This window comes from Carettochelys insculpta, chromosome 1 (assembly GCF_033958435.1).
Source record: "Carettochelys insculpta isolate YL-2023 chromosome 1, ASM3395843v1, whole genome shotgun sequence".
NCBI lineage: Eukaryota > Metazoa > Chordata > Testudines > Carettochelyidae > Carettochelys > Carettochelys insculpta.
The window spans coordinates 148,705,795-148,728,461 of record NC_134137.1 but is presented as its reverse complement, the minus strand read 5'-3'; the positions used below and the strand labels follow the sequence as shown (position 1 = coordinate 148,728,461).

At 41.7% G+C, this 22,667-nt stretch overlaps 1 protein-coding gene across 2 annotated transcripts in view; it reads right to left on the bottom strand.

The window, feature by feature from the left end:
* GLRA2 (glycine receptor alpha 2) overlaps window positions 1-22,667 on the bottom strand; it is a 175,645-nt gene that overhangs the window by 139,521 nt on the left and 13,457 nt on the right. The window contains exon 3 of one of the 2 annotated variants that reach the window (XM_074983351.1): window positions 6,927-6,994. In XM_074983351.1, coding sequence (XP_074839452.1) covers window positions 6,927-6,994 — 68 coding nt within the window. Of the gene's footprint in view, window positions 1-6,764; window positions 6,833-6,926; window positions 6,995-22,667 lie in introns of both variants that reach the window. The other variant, XM_074983352.1, reaches the window with a different exon arrangement.

The window sequence follows — 22,667 nt, the reverse complement described above, 5'->3', positions numbered from 1 at the left end:
AGTCCCAGTTTTCTTTCTCTGCTTCCTCTTGGTAACCGGGTGAGCAGAAGGGTATGAAATGTTAGCAGCCTGTAAATTAAGTACAATGATACAGTATCCTGGCTAGCGTTTTGTATTTCTTTGAGACAGTGGGGTTTTATTTTGTTTGCTTTGTTGTTGTTGTTGCTGCTGCTGCTATGAATATCATCCTGTGAAGTACTCTCTTCTGAAATCATATGGATTATTTGCTAAATTCCTGAAGTCAGGCATTGGTGGAATGTATTAAATCACTCCCAGAGGGCTGCATTACACCAGCTGAAGAACTGATTTACAAATTTTAGCTGCATTTGCTAATCTCAGAAATGTGGCCTGAACGCAGACCTGGGAACCAAGCATGCTGAGTTCTACTCCCAGCTATGCCCTCTGTATGCCATGGGGCCTTTTTGCATTCCACCAACAACGGCTTTATTCACCCAAGGATTTGATTCAGGTGTTTGGGGGAATCAGCTGCTTCACCCAACCCCAGCAGCACAAAGCATTTGGAAGAGGGCCAGAGAATTGTGCTATATAAATTCTAAATATTGATAGTAACTGGCAGGGAGCTGTTAAATCAGGGGTCTCAGACTTATGGCCTGGAGGCCATCTAAAGTCCACCACTTCCCAGCAGCTCCTGCTGCCCTGGTGAGTGCGCATGGGGGACAATCACTGCTGCCAGCCCCATCCCTCCCAGGGCCCGGCAGTCTAATCTGAGTATGGGAGACCTAGGGACAGGATGGCTATGCACTCGTCTCCCTGGGGCCACAGTGACATGCCAGCAGCAGCATGGAGATAGCAGCGGGAAGTGGTTCTAGCCCCACTGCACAGCCAGTTGTAGTGGTGGGGCCCTGGGGGAGGTTAAATCACGCAGTCCTGGCAGGCAGGGATGGGGGCTGCTTCGGGGTGAGCATACAGGCCGGCGGGTGGGCCTGGAGGACACACAGGGGCAGGGAAAGTGGAGAATGGGTGGAGACCCTGGGCTCTCCCATGGCCCTGACAGAGATGTTGCCCACTGACCCACTAGAAGGATTTTAGAACTGGCACTGGCCCTAAGGTAAATTGAGTTTGAGACCCCTGTGTTAAATGAGCTGTTGTAAGGCCCTGAATCAATCAAGTCCTTGAATATATGGACTTCTGCGGGATTATTTATGTGCTTGATGGAACGCATGTGCTTATTAAGGGCCTAAGTAGCTAACTTGGTGTCCCATTTTTTTGCTAGCGAAAAGATGACACTGTCCATGCAGCCACTGCAAAGTTCTACCGCATGTTACTGGTTATAAAGACAGAGCTGAGTGGTGCTGGAGTAAGTTTGTGGAATACTACTGAAGCAGAGAACTTACCTCACATGTCAACCAGAGACTCAAGTACACACCAGCAATAAAATATCCTGGCAATTAGTCATTTCTAGAATTAACAATTAGTTTGTCAATCTATGATCTGTTTTTTTCTTCTCCAAGGGCAGTAACTAACTGCCTGCCTCCTGGATACTTAGCTACAAAGAATAACTGAATTCTATGGAATCGTTGCTCAGTTTGACATAGATTACTCATCGGTGGTTTTTAGTCTCGTCTTTGTGCCATACTGAGGCTTTACTGCTGAATTCTGCATGTGTAAGTGCAGTCAAAATAGTTATCTTATCAGCTGACCAAATTCATCCCCACTGGATCTCTGCATTTTTTGGTGGAGTTACATGAAGGGATGTGTTTGGCCCACTCTTCATCATAGACCTGATCCAAAGGCTAGTGAAGAAATGAAAAAAAAAAAAAAACCATTGACTTCAGAAGGTTTTGTATTAGGCCCTTTATTATCTATCATTGTTTTGGCATAATGTATATCAGCCTCACAGGAAAAAAAATTCCTTTGGAATAAAAAAAAAATGATACTGTCCTATTTGTGTATTACAATTCAGAAACATTAAGAAGGCTGCATTCTAGCTCTCTGGATCATTCCATAGAATTTAGAATAAACACACAGTAGTACTGCAAGCTGTGCTTTATAAACAGGATTTTTAAAAATATTTTTTCATAAACACACACTTTTAAATTTATTCATGCCACTCTAAATAAAAAAATATTTAAAAAAATCCCACAGCTAAAGTATTCCAGTAAAGACGAGGAGCAATCAGGTAAGAAAAGTGGTTAGCCTCGGCTTAACTCTGTTCTCTTTCAAATCAACAGTAAAACTCCCACTGACTAAAATGGGAGGGCAGTTGGGCTAATATGAAGCTTTTTTAAAAGAAAAAAAAAAAGAGAAAGTTCATCAACAAAATACAGAATCACCTTCAGTTTCCCACCATCCCATCATCTTTAGCACAAAGGTGTCAAACTATAGAGTCATTTCAAAACCACTGCTTGCTGTGAACACAGAACGTGTAACTGGTTAAGGACCAAGGGCCCAGTCGACCACTCTACTCATGATCAGATTGGTTTCCTGCATATATTGGAACTTGTGCATAACACATGAAATTCACTCCTCTGGCGGGGACACACACAAGGTATGTCCCCCACTTATGCTCCATTGAAACCTTCAAAAGAGGGCTTGAGTGGACTTAAAGGTGGGAAGGAACTTATGCTGGGCTACAAGGGTGAATTTCATTTCTGTATCAGCCCTACAGAGAAGTCAAAAAGGATGCTCATAATGTTGATGTTCATAAGAATTGTGTCTGAGCAAATACTGTGGGCTTGGGCCCAAAACCTTGCCTTTTCTCAAGTGAAATCATTTGAGAGCAAAATTTGGTTCCCAAAGGTTTTCAAGATGCCTCTTCAAAGAAGTGTTCTGAAAAAAAAACCCTTTAGTACTTAAAATCCAAGTAGTTTAAGAATTTTGTTCCTCTGAGACATGAGCATCTTCTTTTGATTTTCAATCTGAAGTATAATCTACTTATGATTTTTTTTCTTTTTTAAGTTTAATGTTATGTCAAAATCATCCAGAGCATTTGATGAGAACAAAATGAGTCCTAGCTGGCAAAAGAAACCCCTTAATATTTATCACAAGGGATGCAAAACTTTTTACCACATAATTAAATTTACTTTGGAAAATGGAGGAGATGAACAGTAATTAATATCAGCCTTCAGGAACATTTTAAAATACACACTCTAAACTAGTCATTAATGAGGTAAGAGTATTAAAAAATTCAATATCAAACGGCTGAACAGCACCCACTTAAAAAGAATTCATTATTATGAATAAAGCAAAACAAGGAAGCCAACAGTCTTTGTTTTCATTTACTTGAGTGTTTAGCTGTTTTCAGCAGAATGTGTTAATGAACATTGAAAAGGTGCACATTAACATATTTGATAGATAATAAAATGAAATGAGGGGATTTAATCAAAGCAATGAAGGAGTCTAATTAATGCAATCTGCATTAGATCGTGCAAATATTCTCATTGAATGCCATCTTGTAAAGCCAGTGACGTGCAGGATTTTTTCTACTTAATGCTGTGCCTCTCTCTCTCTGTGCTAACACCAACAGACAAATATGTGATTGAATGCAAAACCCACAACTATGTGCATAGAACTTTCTTCTCAGAATCCTTCCAATTTAGCAAATCTTGCCAAGACTTTAGGATACTGAAAATAAAGTCTGTTGATTGTTATAAATTACGCAGCATTCTTATCTTTCCCTACCTCTCTGTTTCAATGTTATTTTGTTTTTCTTGACCAGGTCATTTTTAAAGACTCTGTATAAATACTGTAAGTCAGATCTTTTCAACCTTTTTCATTTGCAGACCCCTGAAATTTTTTAAAGCAACTGTTGTCTCTGGAAATTCAACCTGTGGTCCATGGACCTCTGCCATGGAGTCTTAGACTAAAAACTGACAACAGAATTCAGCTATAAATGTGCCATGTGCTCATCGTGGTGTTTCACACAGAGTGAGGAAGCGCACTAAACTGAGGGCTTTGATGGTAATGGCATCACTTCTAGATTTTTACCTGTAAGTTGAGATATTCATATACTTTTGACTGAGCAAAAAAACCACCCAAATGTTTTTGCTGGGATCTGAAACTTTATTTTCATAGTCACCTTGTGTGGATCCTTTAAATATAGACTGTGGATCTCCATGGGTCTGCATGCCATAGGCTAAAAACCTTGCGATAAGTTATAACCTCTACTCTCTCCACTCTGCTGTAGCCCTTTATTGTTTATAACAGAGCCATGCTCTCTTCATATTATGTAAGACAGTTACCAAGCCTATTAAAAATGCAGTTCACCTTGAATGAAAAATTAGATGTCTTTTTTAAAAAGCATCAAAAGATTTAGGAGTATAAGTCCCATTTGCTTCAGTAAGACTTCAGCTCCTAAATCTCTGTAGTGCTTTTGAAAATGTTTCCCTAAAGTGATGGACTGATTTAAATAAATATTTAAATAAGCTACTGACTAACTAGCTAAGATACATTTGTTCTTTCAGAATGCAGACCTTACAGGGCAACATTTATAACCACGTGACCTAAAAGCAGTCTTTGATTTGCCATGTCTTTTTATAGATAGTCAACCTTTTGAGGTTGATTATAAAGATCTGATCCTGCAAAATGCTGAGAAGACGCTACTGCTGTTGACTTCAGCAGGTATACGAGGAACTTGGTGGCCTCGATGGAGCCATAAAGCAACTTAAGAAAACAATGTCAGAACTACCAAGTGCTTGCTACAGATTAGCTCACAGCTTCTTCATTAACATAGTGCACAGGAATCTAACTGGATTTTGTTGTGGAGTGAGCTGTAGTCTCATTTCATTGTAGGTGTGAATACACCTGATTTTTAGACAGGGAAATTTTAAATACGAATCCAAATGTGGAGGTATTGCTAATTCTTATCTATCAGAGACTGAAGTAAACCCCTGGGTCCAAATACTCCAGAACTGTCAAGTATTCAGAATATGAATCCACCCTGTAGCTCCAACCCATATCTAATTTCTACAGAATGGGCTGAAAATTTAATATGTTATGAATGATACTCCACCACCCTCAGTTCCCTGTACTTTCACTCCTTGTGTGGTCTCATCAAAATCGACAGGCCTTTTTGTAGAATAACAATCCATTAATGATGGCAGAAGGTTACCTGTCTGGAGTGCTATACTATTTTTTAAAAAGTCCTTTCAACATTAACAGGAGTTATGTGCACCGGAAGGGAGCATATGCACCAGAATATTTTCTCAGGTTCTTCTTTTTTTAATTATAGTAGAAATATAGGGGCTCGGCAGTTAAGTTCAGCAAAGAATTTGTTGTAGTTTTTCCTTGAACCTAGTTGTACGGCTTACCATTCACTCTGTTTTGCTTTGAGTTGACAGTTTCAAACAAAAAGAAATGCTCAGAGCAAATATGGGGGGAAATGGTCACAATCTACCTGAGGGTGGGTTGAGATTTTCCTGATTTCAAGCTCAAAACCATAAATTGGCCAAATTCACTAAACAGTAGCAAAGATTGGACCTGTAGATTCACACACATTTCGGTGAAGCCAGCCAAAGGCTGTGTCTACACTACAAAAATAACTTGGAAGTAACAGACTTCAAAACAGAGCATCTATACACACCCTACTTTGAAGTTAAACTTCAAAGTAGGGCACTACTCCATTCACAGGAATATAGTAAGGACTTCAAAGTTGGGCTCCCTACTTTAAAGTTAATTTTAAACTAAGGGAAAAAGTGTGTGGACTCTCTGCTGGCTACTTCGATGTAGTGCCTAACTTCGAAGTTAACTTTGAAGTTAGGCGCTACATCGAAGTAGCCAGCAGAGAGTCCACATACTTTTTCCCCTCAAAATTAACTTTGAAGTAGGGAGCCCAACTTTGAAGTTAACTTCGAAGTTAGTTCCTAGTGTAGACTCACACAAAGGCTACATCTACACTAGCCCCAAACTTCGAAATGGCCACACAAATGGCCATTTCAAAGTTTACTAATGAAGCGCTGAAATGCATATTCAGCGCTTCATTAGCATGGGGGCGGCCGTGGCACTTCGAAATTGACGCGCCTCGCCGCCGCGCAGCTCATCCCAACGGGGCTCCTTTTCGAAAGGACCCCGCCTACTTTGAAGTCCCCTTATTCCCATGAGCTGATGGGAATAAGGGGACTTCGAAGTAGGCGGGGTCCTTTTGAAAAGGAGCCCCGTCGGGATGAGATGCGCGGCGGCGAGGCGTGTCAATTTCGAAGTACTGCGGCTGCCCGCATGCTAATGAAGCGCCGAATATGCATTTCAGCGCTTCGTAAGTAAACTTTGAAATGGCCATTTGCGTGGTCATTTCGAAGTTTGGGGCTAGTGTAGACACAGCCGAAGATTCCTATCTGTAACAAAATCTAACATCAGAGGAGTGATAGCCGGTTCATTTCCATTTTATTACAGAAATTTCACACAACCTAATTTAGAGCTCTGGGGATTACTAAATTAGGTAAATCTCTAATTATGGCATTATCATGCAAATTTCAGACAGAATCATCACACATTTCTCATAGGCTTAGCTTTGATTTCCAGGTATATTTCCATAGGATACATTTATTTACATCAGTAACATCTTTTTTTTTTATTCCATTGACTAATTATTTGTTATTTAAAGCATTGTTTTTGACAAAAAAGCAACCACCAACAGTGGTTATTTCTGAACCTTAGCACTATGGTATTTAAAGTTTTTGTATTTTAATTCTATATGTACATTTTTAGTAGCTTATGATCTCAGTAACTATGCCCACATCTATCATAGCGCTACTATATGCCACATCCCACTCCTTCACAAGATGGCTTCAATGGTCAGTCCCACTCACCATTGTAGTTTCTGCTATTGAACCAAAGCTGTTGATAAATATGTTGCAGGTAACATTTACAGGAGGACCTGCAAGTTGAACAATAAATAGAAAAATTGACAGGTTCTGTTCATAACATATCGAGTACTGTTGTTTTCTTGCCAGTGGCATCGTAACACTTACCATTGTTGTTTCTGTGACTGATCCAAAACTGTTGATAAAAATATTGCAAGTAACGTTTACTGGAGGACCTGTGGAATGCAATAAAAATGTTGCAATATACACTGAAGCAAAAGCACAGATCCATCAACATCTGTACAGACCGGTACAGATGTGGATGAAACTATGTAGAAAAGTGAGATTTCACTGACAAAGTCATGTGCGTGTCCATTTAAGAAACAATATGTGATTAGACTGGCTTTCTCAGAGAATACTTTTGCATTTTCATGTCAGGAACCATGAAAAGTGTAAGATCAGTAACATTAGCTACAAAAGCTCTTTGTTGATCCATCAGACCAGAACAACACAACCAGAGGAACTGCATTCTTCCTACACCGCCCCACATCTCAGCCAAGTGATGGAGAGACCATCTCTGGTGGTTGAGTCATCATGCTTATTCTATTCAGTTCCTGGCCTTTTGGCTGAGGCTTCCAATAAGGGCATTTATTACAGTAGATTCCTGTCCACCAATGACAGGATTCAGACAACCAACCCTTTTAACATCAGACATGAAGACTCCCTTTAATCACAACAATATTTGGACACTACTAGTCTTGAGTGGGCACAGCTTTCTCGTAAAAGAAACAGTGAATTCCCCCTGTATCTCACTCCCCAACCTCCCCTGTATTTAGGAACCACTGAAGTGTACAAACACGATGGGAGCCTAAAAGATACTTAATTTGTATCTACTAGCTATTTGGCTATAATGTAACAAAGAGGTGGTTTTACTTGAGTTCTTAATCAGCTTGGATGAAGACTAGATGTTTGAATTCAGACAGTGGCAGGTTTCACAAATACAGTTAATATTACATACTTAGTTTTCTTTTCCCATTAAAATATTGAATCTAAAATTTTCCTAATATTGCAATATTCTGTGTTTCACATTGGCTGGGTCAACATGTGCCCCTTCCTTTCGAAAGGGACATGTTAATGAGCAGGTTTGAAAGGCGCTAATGAGGCGCTGCAATGAATATGCAGCGCCTCATTAGCATAATGGCAGACGCGGCGATTCAAAAGTGCGGCTTTTTGAATCGTGCGCCACCTGTGAAGACGGGACCTTCCAAAAGGAACCCCCCCCCCAGGTTTTGAAAGCCCTTCTTTCTTTCTGGTGATTGGAAGAAGGGCTTTCAAAAACTTGGGGGGGGGGTCCTTTCAGAAGGTCCCGTCTCCACAGGCAGCACGCGATTCGAAAAGCCTCACTTTCAAATTGCTGCAGCTGCCATTATGCTAATGAGGCACTGTATATTCATTGCAGCACCTCATTAGCATCTTTCAAACCCACTCATTAACACGCCTCTTTCGAGAGGAAGGGGCATGTGTAGACACAGGGATTTGCATTTTTGTGAAAGATACAGAAAAATTCATAAAAGTAAAAAAAAATAATATTCGTTGGGGGTGTTTAAAAGTGAATTTTCTAATGCAAGCTTTTTCTTTTTGAAAATGTCTCTTTTCAATCTTGGAAGAAAATGCCAGCCTATAAGCTACTGCAAATAAAGTGCTGAATTATTTGTTTTTTCTCAATCAGAGGTGTAATTTTTAACAGCATTTTCTTTTCTTCCCTTTTCCTAAGTTTCAGTCAAGTAAAGCTATTTCTCATTTCATATCTTCTCACTCAAAATATTCATTCCAGCTGTGGAATTTTGGCCAACAGTTTCAGTATTGCCCATGTATCCACTCTCCTTTTGTCTTCACCTTGGTGCCCTGAAACAATAATTTTCAACTGAAAGTTAAAAAGAAAAAAATATTCTTCATCTTGATTTCTGACTAGAATTAGCCCCCAAAACCCAGTTGGATGGTGAATCCACCAGACAGAGGTCAACTGGTAGCTAGGTAGCTAGGGTTACATAGCATGTACAATCCCTTCACATCTCCAGCAGGCCTGCACTTGCTGCCAGCTAACCAGATTTCTGACTGCATCCTTCTAAAAGAGGTCTGATGCATTAAAGTGTGGCACACCTATTGAACCTAGAGGGTACTTAATACCTCACAGAACATTTTTTCAGTTGTTAACTCTGCTTTTGTCAGATGCGCATTCTCTGGTGCTTGTGTCTTATGTTTAATGCCTCGTTTCTTGGATATGGCCATTTCTAGATGTATCTTTCCTTCTGTCCCTGGAGAATTTTTTCACTTTCATGTGACCTCTGTATTCTCTTGTGCTCAGTCTACACATGGTGACTTTTTTTCTTCCTGTGAATTAGATTTCCTGTATCTAAAACATCAGTGGTGTTGTCATTATGTAAGAGGTATTAACAATTCCCTAGTGTTGGGCAGTTTTCTTTGGATGTTTATTTGGGTAAATGGGCATGTAAGGAAGTAATAATTATTAACAAACAATGGGACCCAGACACACAGATATTCACATACCCATGACCTGGAGGAGAGTGGAAAGGAGTGTAAGCAAAACCAGAGACAGAGAAGGAAAACACTTTTTTTTTTCGCATACATACACAAAAAAATATGAAAGTCCTTACAGGCTAACTGCCTGAGGAACAACAAGAATATTTAGGACCTAACCTGGAGCTCACATATCGGTGTAAATTCTTTCTTTAAGTTCACCCTCTCCACAGAACTATGTGCTGCCACAGGGATGTAAGCAAACCACTAATGGCTCAGCATAAGATACACACATTTTGGGGCTGCGCATACAAGAATAAGATAGGGAGTGAGCAGAACAGAACCTTAACTCCACTCATGAACCTGCCAGTCAGTACAGGTGATCTGTCCTGAAGAACTCTGCACCACAGGCAGGGTCACCCACAGAAGGGGCAAAAGGGGCAACTTCCTTGGGGCTCAAAGATTTAAAAGGGCCCGGGCTCTCGGCTTCCACCAACACTACCTCAGCAGCAGTGGTGGCTGAAAGCCCCAAGCCCTTTGAAATCATGGCCAGAGCCCCAAGCAGTGCCCAGCAGGTGGCATTGAAAGGCTGGCTGGTGGATGCTAGCCCCTGAGACTGTAATCCATACACCTAGGTGTGGTTAACTGTCCCATGTAGTGGTACCGAGACCATGTCACAGAGAAAGAACAAGTGTTCTCCACAGCCTAAGCTAAGAGCCAGCTGGCCTTCAGCTCAAGCTGTAGAGGCACCTGTGTGAAACTCCAGAAGTCCCAGATTCGAGTCTGCCTGTGGGCAGTTACTACCTGCCTCTTCTCCAGAAGGACCTGGCCCTTCTGTGGCCATGGAAATGGGTTCCCATCTTGCCCAGGAGACTGGCAAGTCTGCCAGCCACTCTGCATACTAGATAGTAGCATATTACTCTATCATAACTTCCCAGAGCAAGTGGAGACTGTAGAAGTAATTGTGCTTCAGAAAGCTGCCAGTTTTGAAGCACAGTGCCTCCTGGAGCTACTCCCTGAAGTGAAGCAATAGACAGGCCATTTGCTCAGGCTATACCTCAAGGCATAAACTAGCTCTAAACCAGACAAATTCACATTGAAATCTGTGAGTTTGCCTAAAGAGCAGGTGAAAAACTGAGAGCCAGATTGAAGGTGGGCCTTATGAAGGTGAACAGGGGATGAGTAGGGAAATCAAGGAGCCTTCCTCCTATTTTGCATGGTCTGTATAACTTGCAGTGCTGGTGCTCAAAGGGATACAGGCTCCACTTACTGTCTGCACTCCACAAGGGTCTAATACTCCCCAACATGGACTGAGGCAAAAATCTTGCCATAACCCCAGCCCTTTGCCATAGCAGCCTGCAGAAGCAAGACAGGTGGAACTGAAAGAGGAGCCCTGAAAATATAGCCGTTAGCTGCCATGAGTATTTGACAAATACAGCTTCTTCCAGCTAAGCATAACTATCTATCTGGAGCGTTAACTGTGAGGAAAGAGGGAGCAACACATCACTCACAAGAAGCAAAAAGCAGGAGGAACAAGAGTACATGTGGCCACCCAAATGCTTACTTACAAATGTGACATTTCTCATCAAAGAGTGATGTTCTTGGCCTACTATGATGTCTTTTAGGCCAGTGCTTCTTAAACTACATACCTCAGAACACTGCTGTTCTGTGAACAACTCGCAGGTATGCCATGAGCCTCTGACACTTTTTTGATAACATACACAGATGATACATATTTTCTGTTATTTAAACAGATACAATGTTACCTCTTCATTACTATGATACTTGATTGAATTACTTTTTTTTTTTTTTTGCTGTACTTGTTGCTGTTTAGATTTTTCTTTTTTGGTCTGGCAACAATTTTTTGAAGAAAATTTTCATGGGTGTTCCACATAAAAACTATTATTGGTTGGTGTTCTGTGGTCTCAAAAAGTTGAAGAAACACTGCTTTGGAGTGCATCCTGCTGTTTCCCTAAGTATGATAATACCTCGTAAAATATAGATCCATTTTCCATGGTGCATATTTAGAAACATTCACCTTATTGTGATGTATTGTACCCATTAATATCCTTAAATCTGTTTTGCTCTTCATTGATGACAATTTCAGCCAAGCACAAAACCAGGCAAAGCTCTCTAGGATGTCTGAAATGCAGTAATTGTATGATATTTTACTAGGATCAAATGTGCTGGAACAAACAAACAGACCCAAATTATTCTGCTTCATCAAGCTAAAGCCAATATCAGCTTTAAGTACTTCCCTATGTACAATGGCTTAGGTAAGTGAGCATGTTGTGTCTAGCATAATCTGACTGTAGCAATGCACGATTCTGGGCCCCTGCTGTAGAACTGAGATGATGGAATTTTGTGGAACTGACTTATATGTATCAACAATACAATAAACCTAGTGCGCCTAGCCTGATTCTACCTGAGCTTTTCACAAGTACGTGGAGATGGGGGTAGAACTTGAAAGGGGGAAATGTGTAAGGAGCAGAAAGCCAGGCAGAAATGTAGCTTTGAGTACAGGAACTGTTCCAACCCTATGCCTCTGATGATGCACAGCAGCCCAAAGTGGACCTGGAGAGATGGACATAAGATCTGGGCTCTACTTCTCTCCATGTCTATGGAGCAGCAATCCATGGGAGGCAGGAACTGCAAGAAACATGCTGGGTGGAAAAAATATTATACATGAGCAGGGCCCTGCCAAACTCACAGCCATGAGAAGTGCTTCACGTGCTGTGAAATCAGATCTCCCCCATGAAATTTAGCTATTGGAAGAGGGAGGGTGGGGTAAGGTTGGGGGTCCCAGTCAGGGGCTCCTCCTGGGCAACAGGCTCCAGTTGCTAGTCTCAGCAGGGCTGTGGGAGATGGGACTTTCTCTTCCCCTGAACATCCACTCTCAGGGCAAGATCAGATCCACCTCTGTGCACCTCCTTTGGCGGTGAGGAAACTCCACGGTTAGGCTGCCTTTGGCGTGAAGGTACTTCTTTGCTGCCTTCAGAGGCTCCAAAAGGCAGGAGCTGTGAATTTTCTTACAGCCAGGGGAGGTACCCAGAGGCAGTTCTGATATGCCCCCTGACACTGACCATGCAGGGGAAAAGGAAATGTTGTCTCTCCCCAGCCCTGCTGGGACTAACAGGAGCCTGCAGCTAGGACACTCCCAGTAGTACGGAGGAGATGAAACCTGCCTCCTTCAGCTGTAGGAAGCTCTGTGGCTGCCCCCTTCTTTGGAAAACCTTTCAAAAGAACTTGTTAGTGTAGACACAGCCTAAGTATAGTAGAATCACTCTTCTGATTTGAGTGGCGGGATCAGTGTACTGTTGGAGTGGTTGTGGGGCAGGATTTGACAAGTGAAAGTTTGGACTGCTGGAAAGCTGGGTTGCATGGTGTTGTTCTGAGCGGCTTGGTGTGATACTACTGATGTTTTATAGATTGTCCTTTGTGCTGAATGCATGTAGCATGTCAGTCCTGTTCCCTCTAAGCTCAGTGAGGGACTTTCCAGTGACTTCACCTGGAGGTGGATCATATCTACTGTGTTCATTACAGCCAATCAGATAAGCAGGGTAAATGTAAGATAAAATACTCATGACTTCTGAGGCTCTTTTGCCTTTTTCCCCCATGACCAATCCATAAATTTTGACATACTGAACCACAGTTTAGGTACGTCCTTATTTATTTGAGATGTCTCGATTTTACTTATGTTTCAATTTACAGATCACATGCCTGATATCCTCCACCTGTATACAAGAACAGTAAATAATTACACACACAAAACAATAAATCTAAATAAACACAACTGCAACAATAACAAAACTGTTCTCCCTCACACAAAGGATTAACATGCTTTCTGCCCTGGATTCACCCCAGGAAAACACCTGAGCAAATACACAGTCTCATAACACATGCCCTGCACAATGTCAATAGAATGGGTCTAGCAGATGAAAGAGATGCACGTTCCAGAGTTAAAGGTCCTCCACCAAGAATGTTCTGTCTTCCCGCCAAAGACAGAGGCATGGCAGACCAAGGTGATTACAGAATGAGTCACAAAAAATGAAGCATTTCCTCTAGAGCAGCTACTGCCAGAGCTATCTGCATAATGATGTACACAGAGGTCAAACACTACACATTCAGCAATACAGACTTGAAGTGTTCTGGCTGAGCAACTCCTGCTGAATTTAATGGGAGTTATGCAGGTAAAATCTCAGCAAAGTTTTGAGAAAAAAAAACCTCAGTCAAGTCCAATTAGTATATGCACTAAAAACTCTTGTGAAAGATGCTGGATTAACATACCAGAAGAGAGATGACCTCTTTCCATAGTCCAGGAACCAGAGGAGCTCTGCAAGTTTCCTCACATCACACAAGAGCCTCAACTCTGCACCAAGGGATCACATTTAGGTAGTATAAGATGCAACTACATTCACCATGTCTATTAATTTCTGTCCCTTTCTCACGAGATTCCCAGTAGAAATGCATGTAGGAGCCACTGACGGGATTACTGTACTGAAATAATTTCATTTAGGGTTTGTCTACACAGCAAGTCGCTTTACAGCAAGCCAGGGTATGAAGCACCAACTTGTCACTCAGTAACATCCCCTGTGATCACTGCTGCAGTGCTGTGAAATTCCTGCAGAAAGTCTTAGTGTACTAGGTTCTGAAGCCATTATATGCTAAACTGCACTTCATGATTTTCACAGTATTGTAGTAGCAATCATATGGGATGTTACTGTGTGGCAAACAGTAACTTGACATGTAAAGAAGTTCATGACTGGCTAACACTGAGTCTTTATTTAGCAGCGCTGCACCCGGATCGGTGATCTAGAAGTGAAAGCTCTTTATGCAATTACCAAGCTCTGAAGCTATCTGGTCTCCTTACTTTCATAAGTCCCATTGACTTGCAATAAGCATTAGAGTCTTAGATTGTAAACTCATTTTTGAAAACTTTCTTTAAGACCTTTAAATCTTTTCACATATTTCCATGCAAAATGTCTTGTAAATCCTCTTCTTGCATGTCCTTCCATTCCAATTTAATTCAACCACTCCACTGCAAGCCATTTAGCTCTGCAAATCTGTCCTCACTACTCCATTGTAACAGCAATTGCTACTGCTTATTTCTTCCTCTGGGGAATTGGAATTGATTATCTTTATCTTGGCGTGTGAAGATGCAGGAGTGTGCTTCTTGTCCAGAGTCTAGGGAGTGAGCATTGGACCCAGAGAAGGGGAAGGTAGCATCTTTTCAGACATCAGAGCAGACAGCTCCAGGACAATCAGTGTGAGCAGATTGCAAAGGCAGTTGTTTCCCAAAAGTCTATGAAAAGAGCCAGTTGCTTTGCATTCATGGCTCAGTGTTGTTGATCAACATGAAAACTGCATAATCTGAGCTGAGGCATGAATGTGAGCCTAAAGTGTCCTACATACTACTGCAATGTCATTGGTACAAAATATACCTAGTAAAGCATTATTTGAATTAACACACTGGTCAATAATAGCATTGTGAAATGTGTATGACAGTGTAGGGGGTGACTTTATGGCTACTCACTGATATAATCCTTTAAAGTCTGTGACTAAAAGATGTTTAAACCAGGCATGTCAGGAGTTCATAAATAGGTTTTCTCCAGACAAAAAACAGTGTCTAACACCGCAAACCAGGTGTAGCCAAATTCAATGGGCTATTCATTTGTATCAAGAGTTGCAGGAAGAAGATATTTACATTGTAAAATTGCATCAGGATGCACCACACAGGAGCACCCCAGTGATACCTTAATCAAGTTGGAGCTGGCTCCTGACAGGAGGCAGGAAACTGAACCCCAGGGGATCGATGTCACCCTGAAAACAGGGGCAGACCTTGAGAGAGAAGGACATACTAAAAAATTAAGATGTCTTTTACCTGTAGAGACAAGGAAAACCAGCACTCTGAACGCTTTGAAGACCCTGGCTAAGAGTTAACAGCTATCGCCGGGCAAGTAAGAGTACTATGGACAAAGACTGCTGCTTGTTAAAGTAGGTCTTAGATATTAGAAAGTGTATCTTTACTTTTCCTTGTTTGTGACCATTTCTAGCTTTATTCTTTATACTTGCTGTCACTTAACCTATGTCCTTTTGTTAAGAAACTTGTTCTATTTTTACTGTAAATCAACTCATTGCTGTGTTTGAAGGAGAGCATGTGCTCACACCAGATAAGATAATAAGCTGTGCTATTATACTGTGATCCTATAATAAAGCTGCAAACTTAATATCTTCTGTACATATAAGTGCTGTGCAGTTCAGAGACCTATCTCCGAAGAGCTCAGAGGGGGCTGGAGTTCATTGCTTACTACCTGCTAGGCAAGGTTAAGACTGGTAGAGTCTCAAGAAATTTGCAGATAAGGAAAACAGACTGGTGTCTCAGGGAACTGACACACGGGCGACACCACCAGATAAATTTGAATTTAAGTGTCCACAAACCTGCTCGAAATTCGACCCATCATTTTTCTGTGTCGAGTTTCTGTGTCCCCATTACCCTGTGCAAGTTCAACTGCATGAGCAGTGCATTGTGGGTACCTATCCCAGAGTGCCTTAGCCCTGGTTGCTTGTGGGTGTTTCATGTTAGAATCCCAGAATGCAAAGCAGTATCCCAGAATTCAAAGCACCCAGTAACAGAATTCAGCCCTTCCCCAAACCTGCCTGGGTTCCCTTTGCTGCGCATCCTCTGCAGACATTGGCACCTGGATGGATAAAAGTGGAGAAGGATGCGGCCATACATGGAAGGTCACTGTGTAGCTTTGTGGGATACATACAGGGCACTTCTGGAGGCTAATAAATTCAAATTAAAGATACGGCACTTCCACATCAACCTTGATTCAAAATTGATGCTATACCCATCTGGTAATATTGACATTTTGTTGTCTGTATTAGGACTCTCTAAGTCAAGCTAATGGTATTTACAGTGACAACAATGATGTTTTAGCATCACGCTAACTCCTTTAAATTCGATTTTATCTCATAGTGAAGATGCAGCCACAGTCTAATCTCCTGCAAAATCCCTTCTGGTTGAGGCAGCGGTGTAGCACAGCTGCTCACAGCTCTGGGTGTTTCCAGAAGCATATTACAACGAGATGTTCCTTAATACGGCCAAATAAAAAATCATGACATTTGCATTCCAGCACATGATCAGCCAAAATCCTGCCAAGTATTTTTAATATTTCATGAATGAAATTAAGCCAGCTCATCCAAACTACCTCATAGTGGAAGCATGAGATTATAAGAGGGATGCACTGAAAAAGAAAGGCAGATGTTGGTGAATGTGGATTAACATGAAAACAGATTGGCTATGTCTACCCTACCCCTCCCTTCCAGAAGGGGCATGTAAATGCAGCAGATCGAAAATGCCAATGAGCTGCTGATATAAATATTCAGCGCCTCATTTGCATAATGGCTACTACTCACTCTACTGAAAGTGCTGCTTTCAATATGCAAACTAACCATATAGATGGGGTTCCTTCGAAAGCTAGCCCTGCTTTTGAAAGCACCTCTCTTCCTGAAAAAGATTAGGAAGAAGGGTGCTTTCAAAAGCAGGGCTATCTTTTGGAAGAACCCTGTCTACATGGCTAGTTTGCATTTCGAAAGCAGCCCTTTCAACACGGCAAGTGGCCACCATTATGCAAATGAGATGCTGAATATTCCTATAAATGCCTCATTGGCATTTTTGATCCACTGTATTTACATGCCCCTTCCTTTGATGTTGAAATTTTCATCTGTACAGTCTCCCTGTGTCTACACGAGCCCCTTCCTTTCAAAACAGGCATGTTAATGAGCGGGTTCGAAAGATACTAATGAGGTGCTACAATGAATATGCAGTGCCTCAATAGCATAACGGTGGCCACGGTGATTCAAAAGTGCGGCTTTTCAAATTGCACACTGCCCGTGGAGATGGGACCTCCCATAAGGGCCCCCACCCCAGTTTTCAAAAGCCCTTCTTCCAGTCACCAGATAGGAAGAAGGGCTTTTGAAAACTGGGGTGGGGGCCCTTATGGAAGGTCCCGTCTCCACGGGCAGTGAGCAATTCGAAAAACCACACTTTCGAACTGCCGTGGCTGCCATTATGCTAATGAGGCACTGCATATTCATTGCAGTGCCTCATTAGCATCTTGCAAACCTGCTCATTAACATGCCCCTTTCAAAAGGAAGGGGCTCGTGTAGACCCAGCCTCTGTAATTCAGTTTTCAGTCACAAAGCACTGCTCCATTGTTCTGTTCTATGTACCTCCCTTTTCACGTAGCCTTATGGACTCACAGACATGTAGGACTGGAAGTGGCCTAAAGAAGTCATCTGGGTCAGCACCCTGCACTAACGCAAGCCAAATAGTAACAGAGAGATAGCCGTGCTAGTCTATACACTATCAAAACAAAAAGCAGTCAAGTAGCACTTTAAAGACTAGCAAAATAGTTTATTATGTGAGCTTTCGTGGGACAGACCCACTTCTTCAGACCATAGCCAGACCAGAACAGACTCAATATTTAAGACACAGAGAACCAAAAACAGTAAGCAAGGAGGACAAATCCGAAAAAGATAATCAAGGTGAGCAAATCAGAGAGTGGAGGGGTGGGGCGGAAGATCAAGAATTAGATTGAGCCAAGTATGCAGACGAGCCCCTATAATGACTCAGAAATTTCCCATCATGATTTAAACCATGTGTTAATGTGCCGAATTTGAATATAAAAGTCAGCTCGTCCACTTCTCTTTCTAAAACGGTAAAGTAAAGTAAAGCCAAGTAAAGCTAGACTATCTTTGAAACATATTTGTAAAAACTTATTCTCAAATGCCTTGAGTGACAGGGATTCTACAAGCATCACTGGATGTCTATTCCGGAGTTTTAGTGCCCTTAGGCCGGGTCTGCACTTGGCCAAAATTTCAAAAGGGCCATGCGAATGACCAAATCAGAGAATACTAATGAGGCACTGAAATAAATATTCAGTGCCTCATTAGCATGCTGCCAGCTGCAGCACTTTGAAAGTGCCGCCTTTCAATCACAAGCAGCTCATCTACACGGAGCCCTTTTCGAAAGGACCCCACAGATTTCGAAATGCCCTTATTCCTATCAGCTCGCTGGGGATTTCAAAGCCTGTGGGGTCCTTTCGTAAGAACCCCCGTGTAGATGAGCTGCTTGTGATCGAAATGCGGCATTTTCGAAGTGCTGCGGCCGGCAGCATGCTAATGAGGAGCTGAATATTCATTTCAGTGCCTCATTAGTATTCTCCGATTTGGCCATTAGCATGGCCATTTTGAAATTTTGGCCAAGTGTAGACACTGCCTTATAGTTAGAAGCTTTTCCTAACATCTAACCTAAACTTTCTTTGCTGCAGATTAAGGCCATTACTTCTTTTCCTTTGTTCAGTGGCCATAAAGGACAACTGAGCGTATTGCTCATTATAACAGCCCTTACCTTATTTGAAGATTGTTATCAGATCACCCTTCAGTTTTCTTTTCCCAAAATGAAATTTACCCAGTCTTCTTAACCTTTCCTCACAGGTCAGGTTTTCCAAACCTTTAACATTTTTGTTGCTTTCCTCTCTAGTTTGTCAACATTTTTTCTTAGGTGTGGTGCCCAGAACTGGACACAGATCTCCAGCTGAGATCTCACCCAATCCAAGCAGAGTGAGATAATTTTCTCCAATGACTTTCTCTGACACTCCTTTTAATACATCCCATAATTACAATAGACTTTCTCATAATTGTATCATATTCTTGACTCATATTTAACTTTTGATTCACCATAACCCTCATATTTGTCTCACAGGTAGAACCTCTTATTCAGGTATTCCCCATTTTGTAGTTGCATTTGATTTTTCCATCCATGAAGGTTATACTTCAAAAGCGTGTCTTTTATTGAATTGCATCTTGTTGATTTCAGACTAATGTTTGGTTTCTCAAGGTCATTTTCAATTCTAATCCATTCTGGATTCATCCTCCCATTTTAACATCAAACCACTGATAGATACTCTCTGGAAATAGACTTTCACCTCTTGCAGAACACAACTTATAGAAATGTCATCTAGATACATTTTCCTTGTTTGGCCATAAGACTATCTTGTGGGAGTGTGTAAAAACTTAACTAAAATATGTCTTGACTACTCTCTCCCCCAACCCTTTTCACAAAGCCAGTAACCCTATCAAAGAGGAAAAATAGGTTGGTTTGGCATGATTTGTTCTTCACAAATCCCTAATATCACAGAATCACAGAAAACTAGGGTTGGAGCAAATCTCAGGAGGTCACCTAGTCGAAATCCCTTCTCAAAGCCCAACTAAATTATCCCAGCCAAGGCTTTGTCAATCCTGGCTTTAAAATTCTTAAGGATAGAGATTCTACCACCTCCCTAGGCAATCCGTTCGAGTGCTTCACCACCCTCTAGTGAAATATTTTTTCTTAATATCCAAGCTGGACTTCCCCCACTGCAACTTGATACCAATGCTTCTTGTACTGTCATCTGCCACCATTGAGAATAGCCTGGCTCCATCCTTTTTAGAACTAGACTTCAGGTAGCTGAAGGCTCCTATCAAATCCCTCATCTTCTTCTCTTCTGCATGCTAAATAAGCTCAGGTCCCTCATCATCTTCTCACGAGTCAAGCACCCCACTACCCTCATCATTTTTTTACCCTCTGTTGGACTTTATCCAATTTATCCACATCCTTTCTGCAGCGGGTGGCATAAAACTGGACACTATTCTAGAAGTGGCCTCACTAGTGCTGAATAGTAGGGGATAATCACTTCCCTCAATCAGCACAATGTTCCAACTAATGCAGCCCAATATGCCTTTGGTCCTCTTGGCAAGAAAGGCACATGGTTGACTCACATCTAACTTCTCATCTTCTGTAATTCTCAGATCCTTTTCTGCAGAACTGCCACTTAGCCAGTTGGTCCCCAGCCTATAGCAGCGCACTGGATTCTTCCATCCTAATTTCAGGACTCTGCACTTGTCCTTGTTGAACCTCATCAGACTTTTTTGGTCCAATCCTCTAATATGCCTAGATCAGCGTACCTTAACCTTACCCTCCAGCACGTCTACCTCTCCCACACCTTAGTGACATCTGCAAACTTAGGGTGCAATCCAACCCATCAACCAGATCATTAATGAAGACATTGAACAAAACTGGGTCCAGGACTGACCCCTGGGAACTCCACATGATACCTCCTGCCAGCTAGATATCAAGCCATTGATCACTACACATTGACCTCAATGATCTAGGTAGCTTTCTATGCACATTATAGTCCATTCAACCAAGCCATATTCTTTAACTCTCTGGCAAGAATACTGTGGGAGACTATGTCAGAAGCTTTGCTACAATCTAGGTAAGTCACTTCCTCCACTTTTCCCATATCACAGAGCCAGTTATGTCATCACAGAAGACAATTAGGTTGGTCTGTCATGACTTGCCCTTTGTGAAATCACGTTGGCTATTCCTGATCACCTTCCTCTCCTCTAAAGTTATGTCTATACTAGACATAGAAAATGACTATGGATACTCAATTTTAGCTATACCACTAAATTGCTCCTAAATGCCATCACAGCCATCTACATTTTTGCTCACCTTGTGTCCTTCTGTACTCACCTTTCTGCTTTCCTCCTTTGCTGCTACTTAGGTATGAAACAGTTTCCCATTCCCTATGCACTGAATGACCAGTCTTTCCTCATTCAAATTCCTTCTTAAAACACCCTTCAGTGATTCTTTTCACCAAGAAACTCTTATTGTCACCAATTCTTCTCATTCATTAAGTGAAAAGAAATGGCACCAACTTGTAAACTGGGCTAGCCACTGTATTTTATGCCTGTGCTAGAATAACTATTTTTTTGAAATTACTCAACATCTATAAGTCGGCATGATTTTAGTTAGCTGGGTGGTCACTTATAATAGGTGTGGCCAAGCGTCCTGTGGTCCCATAAAGTTTATTTCCAGCCTCCAGTCCTGGCTCTCAGCGTCCTCTTCTGTTACTGAGCTGCAATTTATGCCTAAATGTCTTCTAAGAGCCCTGTAAGCAGTGGGAGTGTTGGTAATGTGCTAGACAATATTGACCTCCCATGGTCCACCAAATTCTCTCATTCAGCACCAGTCAGATCCCGAGGGTTCTGGACTAGAGATGTTCAACCTGTAGTTGAGCTTTAAGAAAGTCTCTGACAAGGTCTGTCACCAAAATATTGGCAGGCATGAGATAAGAGAGGAGGTCCCCTCATGTATCAGTAACTTCATAAAAGATAGGAAACAAAGTATAGAAATACACAGTCTGTTACTAGAGAGGAAAGAAGTAATAGTGGATTCCCCCATAAATCTGTATTGAGACCAGTGATGTTCAACGTGTTTATTAACTAAAACGCACACAGTGTGGTGGCAAAAGTTTGCAAACAATACAAAATTACACAAGATAGTTAAGTCCAAAGCTGACTGTGAAACGTTAACAAAGGGATCTCACAAAACTGAGTGACTGGGTAAGAAAATGGCAGATAACATTCAATTTTGATAAGTGCAAAATAATGCATACTTGAAAACATTGTTCCCGCTATACATACTAAATTATGAGGTCTAAATTAACTGTAATCACTCAAGAAGGAGATCTTGGAGTTCTCAGTGGATATTAGCCATAATGGTTAGGTGCTCATTGGATGTACCTAAACCTCAGACTGCTGGAAGATGGGACCAGGTGGCAAGGGATGGATCATCGATAAAGGTGGATGTTACTGACTGTAACTGGAGGCTGTATGAACATTTCCAGATGTTTGAAAGTCAGATCCATGAATGCTGATTGGACAAAGTTAAGGCCCAGTGAGATGTAGCTTTAAGCACTTGTGGGAAGTTCTTGATAAGACCTTTCATAAATCCTGTTGTAGCAGGGTGAGTAAACATGGCACATTCTGCCCCCAAAGGGAGGAAGGTGCTAATCGCTATTAGGTTTACTCTCAGCAAACCAATAGAAAGACCTGATGTCTTCAGGGTCAAAAGATAGTCTAGGATAACCAGTATGCTTTAAGAACTTGCTTGGTGGAGTTATCCCGTGACCAAAATGCATCTCCATTTGGCCGGGTAGCTTGTCGTGAGATCCTTTCTACTTTGGTTGAAGATCTTCTAATTAGGTACAAAGCATAAGCATTTTATTTCTGATTCTCATCCAGATGCCAGGCAATGAGGTAGAATGAGCCCAGATTGGGATGTTAGATTTTTATCCTGTCTTAGGAGATCTGAGAATTGGCAGATTCTGACTGTTGAGGGGCAGATGCTATTGGAAGTTCCATGACCCAGAACAGGCTGGGTCAGTAGGGAGCTAGAAGAATCATATTGACTCAGTGACAATGCATCTTCCCCATGACATGCAGAAGGAGGGGAATGGAAAGACAAATATATCAGAGGAG